The 9675-nt window shown below is 29.3% G+C and overlaps 1 protein-coding gene across 1 annotated transcript; it reads left to right on the top strand.

The window, feature by feature from the left end:
• Nucleotides 1-6453: 6453 nt before the first annotated feature.
• On the top strand, nucleotides 6454-8514 carry LOC103492229 (pentatricopeptide repeat-containing protein DOT4, chloroplastic-like). The gene has a single exon (XM_008452518.3). It carries the CDS (start codon nucleotides 6454-6456, stop codon nucleotides 8512-8514), a length of 2061 nt encoding a protein of 686 aa, XP_008450740.2.
• The last annotated feature ends 1161 nt before the right edge of the window (nucleotides 8515-9675 follow it).

The raw sequence follows: 9675 nt of genomic DNA, 5'->3' as shown, positions 1-9675 counted from the left end.
CTAATTTAGAGTTTAATTCGATAAACTCCAAAAAAATTTTAGTTCATGTTAATACAATCTCCATAGGTTAGGGTGTAAATTGATATTTTTTATTATTATTTTAAATTTAGGAAAAATCTAGCTTTTTGAATAAAATTGAATATCATATTATCACAAGAAAAAAAAATTGAATATCAAATATCTAAATAAAATCAAATATCAAATATCAAATGTACGAGCGTGAAAGGTAAACTCTATTCAACTTTTACTCTGCTCAAATAATAAACTATTTGTATAAGTAAAATGAAGTTTAATTTAACGATAATTGATTTAATTTTTATTTTTAAAAGTTCGATCTTCCGATCGTATTTAGTTCTTAATTTTCTATTTTTGAAATCTCTATTTTTCATCACCCATTTCAAACTCAAAACAAAAAGATTAAATAGTAATCTAGTGATGTTAGTATTTTTGACTTTCAAAATTTTCAAAGAAAAAAAAAAAAGAATCATATAATTAAAAAGAAAGGAAAAACAAAGAATGACACGTAGGATCCACATTATCCAAGTTTATCAACATTGTCGAGTTGTTGCTTACTGTTTGTTGATAGGAAGAGAGGACTCTTTCCACAAACCCTTTTTCCTCCTCAAAAATATTCAAACCTTTCTTTCTCTCTCTCTCTATATATATATGATTGAATAAATATTTCAAACCAATAATTATATATATATTAATCAATTTACATAAGCTTTGTTTCTAATTTTTTAAAATTAAACTTATAATTTCTCTGTATTCTACTTCATATCAATGTTTTAAAAAATAAATCCAAAAGTGCTAAAGTATAAAAAGCATCCCATAAACTTTTGGGTAAAAAACACTCGTAAACTTTCAAAAGCTTAAAAAATTTTCTTAAACTTTTTTTTTAAATTAAAATCACTCTTATTAATCCAATTTTTATACAAATTTTCTTAGCTAAAAATAAAAACCAAAATTAGTTTAAATAATTCACGTTGAAAGGCTACAAATAGAAGTGTAAATTTGTGGTTGATTTTGCTATTTTTGATCATTTTTCTTATATGATGTAATAATATTATCTTAATGAAATTATCCGTGCTTAAAAAAAGAAAAAAAAAATCCAAAAATCTCTCATTTAGAATAAAGAAGAAAAAAAAATCCAGAAATCCAAAATGGTTTATATTTTTTAGATTAAAGAAAATTCCAACGGTTAAGAGCCAATTAGAATTTTCTACATATAAAAAAAAAAAAAAAAAAGGACAAAACTTCACAGAAATTTCTCATTTTTACTTTAAAAAATCTTTATTTTTTGCTGTAATTTATAAACTATATTTTTGTATGCTATAGATTGAATTTCTTTTAACATAAATCAATATAGTTCGAATTATCTTATTTCAGTCCATTTTATTTTTAACAAAATTTAAATTTAGTCCATATTATTACTTTTATTGACTTTTTTAAAAAATTATAATCTATTAACATTTTACAGTAGATTTTTGAAAATATATTTTTTTAGAAAAATTATTATTATTTAATTTTCTAAAATTTACTTTTGGAACATGAAATTAACTTTTTTTTTTTTTTAAATATAAATGATTAAAATTGAGTAATTAAAATTAAATAAAATGTAAGAATACACAAATCAAAATAATATAAAAGATATTTCTAAGACAAAATTCTAAAAAATATTTTAAAAAGATTTTAGATTCTATCGATCACGTTTTAGACATCAGTAGACACTAATAAACTTATATCGAAAATGACCTTACTTATTATTATTATCATTATAATATATATATATATACTTCTGATATTTTTTTGTCAAGTGGGTAATACATTTGAAGAGAAGCATAGGTTTGGAGACTCATATTTGTGGATAAACTTTGAAGCATGGGACCCACGCCACGTATTAATGTGGGGCCCGCAGATTTCTGGTCATTCCTCTTTTAAGGCATTTTAAAAAGTTGATTTTCTTTTTTCTTTTTTTTAATTTTGTCTTTTATATATATAAATTATTATTATTATTATTATTACGGATTTTTTCTGAAATATAAAAAATTGGTAGAATATTTATCCATCGGAGAACAAAACTGCTAAAACACAATATTTATTACACTTGATATTTGTTATGAAGTGTAAATATTTTATCAAATATTATATTTTTTAACGATTTTTTTTTATTATAATTATTATTTAGAAATTCAGATTAAAGAGTCAGTATTACTAGAAAGTTTTAACATTTAACAGTGAAGAATTTTCTATTTGATGAATATCATTTTTCGACGATTGAATTCCTACTGATAAAAAAAAGTCGAAAACACAACAAAAGCTTATTACATATTGTTTGTTTGTGCCTTAAAGAACTTCAAATGTACTAACAACTTTGCATAAATGGCATCCCACGTGGTCTCAAGGCAAGAGTGTAATTGTTTTTCCCTCTTTTAAAATATGTCAACTATTCTTTTGGTAACAAATCAAATAATCTAGGATCAACCACTAATGGTCGATGAAAAGATTATCACAATGTAAATAAGGACAAAATGGGAATTAATATAAATATATGCTAATTCACGACCCACCACATTAGAAAGTTAGGAAAGAAACACCGAATAATAATAATACCATTTTTCACCTAATTAACTACTAACAACACAATATAGTGTATTACTCTCATTTTTGTTAAAATATTATTTTGGTATTTATACTTTAAAGTTCGTTTAATTATAGTTCTTATCTATACTTTTAATCATTGGATTTTAGTTTTGCATTTTCAACAAATCTTAAATTTAGTCCTACCGTCAGTTTACCGATTTAATTTTTTTATTATCCATTAATATTTTTCTATAAAATTTGTTTGAAACTATATTCACATAAAAATATTATTAATATTATTTAACCAACTCTAGTATAACAAGGGATTAAGTTTAAGATTTAATAAATTAATTAAAATTCAACCAAGCTAGAATTATATTATCTAAATGTTAGAATGTGCTTTTTTAGTTATTTATCAAAATCTCAATACCAAATTAAAAAAAAAAAATCTTAATAATCTCATCATTTAATCAATTAAAAATTAGAGACTGAATTAATAAATAATTTGACACCATTCATTAGGTTTCCAACTGCCCTAAAATAAAAATAGAATTCACAAAAGATTGATTTTTTATTTATTTATTTATTTATCTTTTGCTCTTGATTGTATTTTATATTTGTTAAATAGTCAATCAAAGAGATAGGATCAAATAAAGCATTATCTATATTTTTTATTATATGACATCTAATCTTATCTTATTTCCCAAATAGCTTTATTATTATTGTTAATTGCATTTCTGATTTCTCCTACTAAATTAATCTCAAAGCATTCCCTAAAATTTCCAATTCTACCCTTACGTCCACAATTTTTTTTAAAGAAAATTATAAACCATTTATATATCTAATTACATTTTTATAAAAATAATAAATATTATCATCTAATAATATAATGTGCTTTATAATTTTTTTTTTTGGATATTATGACGAGAATATACGAATTTTCCTAGACTAGAGGGACCTTAAGAGTCGATTCTAATATAAATACGAAAATTTGAACTTCAAATCCAATATTAAATATCTTATAAATAGATTATTATGACCCAATTGAATGTAAGTCTAGTTAGTTTATTAATTTGTTTCACGTCCTTTTGACTTTTTTTTTTTATTATTATGAATGAGTTAAGCATCAAGAGTACGTAGTAACAAGCACCATCGAATACTAGCGTGCAAACATATGCTTCGTCATCCACCATCGATTGAATTTGAACTGAATTAGTGTCGTAAAATATATCGTCCTACGTACCTTAAGACATGTGTATCAAATTGATCTAGAAGGATTAGCAAAAGATTAGAGGCAAACATTAAAGAGATCATCAACCACAAAGATCACAAAACCAATTTGTATGATCGGTTTGACTAGCAACATGTGGCACCAGTGGTCTAGTGGTAGAATAGTACCCTGCCACGGTACAGACCCGGGTTCGATTCCCGGCTGGTGCATTCGTTTTTTGTCTATCCTTAGGGAGTTTTTTCGGGGACTCAATCCCTGAATGATGAATAAAGTAGGGGTGTAATTAGGTTGAGTTGAGAATAGGTTGTTGGGGTTGACGACCCATATTTTCAGGTTGTTTGGGTTGACAACCCAATTAATCCAAATTAAGTTTAGAACTAACCCATATTTTTTTGGGTTGGGTTAGGTTGTCATTGTTTTTTTTTTTAAATTCAATTCTAACATAAAAAAAAGTTCAAAATTGTTGTACATTCAAAATTTGAAACATCCATTAATTCAAAGTTTAAAACATATATATAAATAAATAAGTAAATATATATTAATTCGGGTTGGGTTGGGTTGACCCAAATTTATCAACCCGAGACCCAACCCAACCCACATTTTAAACTAACCCAACTCAACCCATATATATATGGGTTGAGTATTCTCGGTTGTCGAGTTATTCTTACACCCCTACCAAAGAGGGGATAGGGATGGGGAGTGTCAAAACATGAAATTTATTTAGGCTAAAAAGATGAACGAGATTGTAATCTATATAAATATATATATACAACAATACCAATAAAAAAAAAAAAAAAAAAAACATAGACCATAAAGATAGTAAAAAAAAACACATCGAGGAAATCTAGTTACACTATAATAAAGTTAAGCAACTAGAACGTTATATTTATATATTCAAAAAAGATATGATCTTTTTTTAGCTATACGAATACTTTAAGTTCTGTAAGAAAAGAATATCTTCCTATGGATGAATGCTTCATTTTGTTATATTGTATACTTTATAACACAATATACAATACATAATATATACGGTATATTTTGAAACAACAAATTGAGTTTATAATTTATTGTATTTCTAAATGTTTTAATATTTATTTAATACGACAATAAATTTTAAGTTTTAAAATTCAAAATATGGATACGAAGAAAGAAAAACACAAAAATATCCTTACATATTTACTAAATTATCAATCCAAATTTATCTATCGAATTGAGCTTATCTCATTTTAATTAATTGACCAATTTGAAATTTATAGTAAAATTTTGAAGTAAATTCATTTAAAATCTTATTGTAATTTCATATATATATATATAATCAACAAATAATAATAAAGGAAAACGATAACTATTTCCTAATCCGTTTATGAATGATAAATCTTTTATTTTCCTAAATCAAATTGGGTTCTCCCCTTAGCTTATAAATAAACCCAATGCTCCCTCCCAAGAATCACAACGATAATCTCTCATGGATTTTCCCACTTTTCATCAACTCAAGTTTCATGTTAAGCATGTAGGACCTTCCCATCATCGATTTCATTATCAAGTCTTGGAAATTCAAAGACGTTTTAGCCACTCTCTCATGTTCGATTTCCCCCATCGAACCATCCATCAAACGTCGTCGATTTCAATCGACAATTATGATAACTATTTCCCTCTCCCTCTCAACTTTTTCCATAACTACTATGAACCAAGTTCCTTCCCCTCCTATGTCGCCCAATTGCTTTCTTCTCTCGACATTAATTCCGTCAATTCCGAAGTTATTGCTAGGGAGATTGTCCTAATTGCCAACCACGTTGCCAAGGAAAACTCAAATGCAAGCTTTCACATTGTCGTCACCGTCGACTTCATCCAATTCACCTGGATGCATTCGTTATCACTTCTGACACAACAATCAACGAGAAATGAGGTGAGAATGGTGGGTTGGAAAGAGATTGAGAAAGATTTGGACGATTGTAGTATTTGTTTGGAGGAATTCTCTTGTAATAATAGGAAGACAGTGTTAAAGATTCCATGTGGACATGTGTATCATGAGTCGTGTATTTTAAAGTGGTTGGAGAATAGTCATTCTTGCCCCTTGTGTAGGAGGTTAATATTTTCCCGTTTTGAGAACTAGTTTGCATTTGATTACCAACGTAAACTCAGTTTAACTCACATTTATATGTTCTCAAGCACAAGAAGTAATGAGTTCTAATCTCCCACTGTGAGTAGTACTTAATGAGACAATATAAAAGAATCACATTTGAATTAATTTCTCATATTGTATGGGTTCATTTGCAAATAATGTTATTATGCTATTACAAATTTTAGATTCTCTCACTTTTTTTTTTTTAACCGAATCAAAATATTTGATGCAAACTTTCAAAGATAGATTAGTTTATTATGATATTCGATTTGTTTAGTACAATAGTTATTAAAATAAAGAATGGAACTTTCCGATCGTACTAATTATCAATGAACTAAGCTCAATTTGAGTTATGACGACAGAATTATTCAATTTTTTTTATATAATTTTAGAATCCCGACTCTTCGGTTTTAAATTCATTTGAAAATTCTAAACAAAACTAATTCAATCATCGCTTTGATCGTTTCCTCTTGGCTATGGCTTTTCTCCACAAGTCTCCTTCTTCTTCCTTCTTTTGATGCCGCCTTTCCTTCACTTTCCTTGTTTTCCTCTCAAAAGGTTCATTTCACACACCTCAAAATCCTCCCTACAAAATGCCCTCTTCAACCCACAACCCAATCTTCAACCATTTCTCTCATTTCTCCAAGAATGTCCCCATAACATTCTGTCGGTCAAATCCATACACGCCCAGATTATTATCACAAACGGCATATATGGGGACCAATTTTTGGTTGCAAAGCTTGTTGCGGCGTACTCGGGTTTGGGTTGTTTGGAAACTGCACGGAAAGTGTTTGATGAAATTCCTCAACCAAAAACTGTTCTTTGCAATGCCATGGTTAATGGGTATCTGCAAAATGAGCATTTTAATGACTGTATCGAGCTGCTTGAGATGATGAGTCGATGTCATTTGGAATTTGATAGTTATACTTGTAATTTTGCTCTTAAGGCATGCACGTTCTTATTGGATTATGAAATGGGGATGGAAGTGATTAGATTAGCTGTGTGTAAGGGGTTGGCTAGAGGTCGGTTTTTGGGAAGTTCTATTTTGAATTTTTTGGTGAAAACTGGTGATATTATGTGCGCACAATATTTTTTTCATCAAATGGACGAGAAAGATGTTGTTTGTTGGAATGTGATGATTGGTGGGTTTATGCAGGAAGGCTTGTTTCGTGAAGGCTATAATCTTTTTTTTGATATGCTTTATAATAAAATTGAGCCTAGTGCTGTGACCATGATAAGTTTGATTCAATCCTGTGGGGAGACGAGGAATTTAAAGTTTGGAAAATGTATGCATAGCTTTGTTCTTGGATTTGGAATGAGTAGTGATACAAGAGTGCTTACCACGTTGATTGATATGTATTGTAAATCAGGTGACGTCGAAAGTGCTCGATGGATTTTTGATAACATGCCCTCTAGGAATTTGGTTTCTTGGAATGTTATGATTTCGGGATACGTTCAAAATGGTTTGCTTGTTGAAACTTTACGTCTCTTTCAGAAGTTGATTATGGATGATGTGGGTTTCGATTCAGGTACCGTTGTTAGCCTCATCCAGCTTTGTTCTCGCACGGCTGATTTGGATGGTGGCAAGATTCTTCATGGTTGCATCTATCGAAGGGGACTTGATTTGAATTTGGTTTTATCTACTGCAATTGTTGATTTATATGCTAAATGTGGATCCCTGGCCTATGCATCTTCTGTTTTTGAAAGAATAAAAAATAAAAATGTGATTTCATGGACTGCCATGCTTGTGGGATTGGCACAGAATGGGCATGCTAGAGATGCTTTGAAGTTATTTGATCAGATGCAAAATGAAAGGGTTACTTTCAATGTTCTCACCTTAGTTAGTTTAGTCTATTGTTGCACACTCCTACGCTTGTTACGTGAAGGGAGAAGTGTACATGCTACCTTAACTCGATTTCATTTTGCTTCTGAAGTCGTCGTTATGACAGCCCTCATTGATATGTATGCAAAATGCAGCAAAATAAACTCAGCTGAGATGGTATTCAAGTATGGTCTTACGCCGAAGGATGTGATATTGTATAACTCTATGATTTCGGGCTATGGAATGCACGGTCTCGGGCATAAAGCACTGTGTGTCTACCATCGGATGAACCGAGAAGGACTTCAACCAAATGAGAGCACCTTTGTTTCTCTGCTATCCGCTTGTAGCCATTCAGGACTAGTGGAAGAGGGGATTGCCTTGTTTCAAAATATGGTGAAAGATCATAACACAACACCCACCGATAAACTTTACGCTTGTATTGTTGATCTTCTAAGTCGAGCAGGTCGCCTTCAGCAAGCTGAGGAATTAATCAATCAAATGCCTTTCACACCAACCAGTGGCATACTTGAAACTCTACTGAATGGATGTCTTCTGCACAATGACATTGAATTAGGGGTAAAACTTGCTGACAGATTACTCTCCTTAGAGTCTAGAAATCCGAGTATCTACATTACTTTGTCGAATATATATGCCAAAGCAAGTCGATGGGATTCGGTAAAGCACGTTCGAGGTCTCATGATGGAGCAAGAGATTAAAAAGATTCCAGGATGTAGCTCAATTGAAGTAAATATTTAGTCTCTATGTTTTGTGCAATTGGGAAGAATTTGCTGCCATGTACTGTCATCAAGCAAATGCTTGGGAGTTCTACATGGCCATCTGTTGTGTCGTATTTTGTTCATTACTAACTCTATACTGATTAACTTCTCATACTTAATTGATTTTTAAATTGTCGGAGGATTTATATCATTTTCAAACATGAAATTAATACTAATAGTCTTGTGAACTCATTGTTACATTACTTTTTTACATGATGTTAGTAATGGAAGCCCCAAAAAAGTAATTGGCTCAAACAAGGAGTCAAGTTCATAGCTTCATATTTTCTAACTTCTACTTCCTCATTCGACACTCTGTCTGATAAAGATTTCATATTCTTTCACGTTTTTATCTTCCTTTTCAACTGGAAAGTCAGTGAAATAATTGTCTCAAAACAATTTCAATAGTTAAGTGTTAAAATGAAAATTTGAATACAGTAAAGATATAATCAAAATTTACTCTAAAGTTTTGAGACATAACTGAAACATATTATAAAGATTCATAGACGTAATTAAAACTTGCTTGATGTCATTTTCAATCAATATAATGAAGGTAATGACTTGTAATTTGTAAAACAGAATGTTAAAAGAAAAATAACTTCCAAAAATGTTATAAAAACATCTCTAGTTGAGTCTTCTCATTTGGATTTTGCCAACAATACAACGTTTTCAAAATAGAAAAAAGCCAACATCTTAAACACAAATTTCACCTATAGTAACTTAAAGTCTGAAAGCTGAAAAAAGGTAGTAAATTTTTTTATTGTTTTCAAATTTAGGCATAAAAATCAAATTAAAGAAAAAATTATAACAAAAACTACAAGAAAACAAATATAATTTTTAAAAAACTAAACTTTAAAATACATATCAATAGCCTAAGTGAACATAGTTCAATTATCATAAATAACCAAAATGAACCAACTTGTTGATATTGTCTATAAATTCAATCTCTCACCTTTCCGTTGTATTAAAAGAACTAATAAAAAAGAGATGTATGTTCGAAAAAAAGTATCAAGTGTGTAAAATCGAGCGGGAGGTTATAGACATCATCCCCACTCTATCTATTGTAAAAAAAAAAAAGAAGTTCCAGACAGCTTACCAAATTGGGACTGTTAGAAATTAATTTTTCTGAAAAGATTACATGACA

The sequence above is a fragment of the Cucumis melo genome, chromosome 2 (assembly GCF_025177605.1).
Source record: "Cucumis melo cultivar AY chromosome 2, USDA_Cmelo_AY_1.0, whole genome shotgun sequence".
NCBI lineage: Eukaryota > Viridiplantae > Streptophyta > Magnoliopsida > Cucurbitales > Cucurbitaceae > Cucumis > Cucumis melo.
This window is presented reverse-complemented; position numbering and strand designations above follow the sequence as displayed.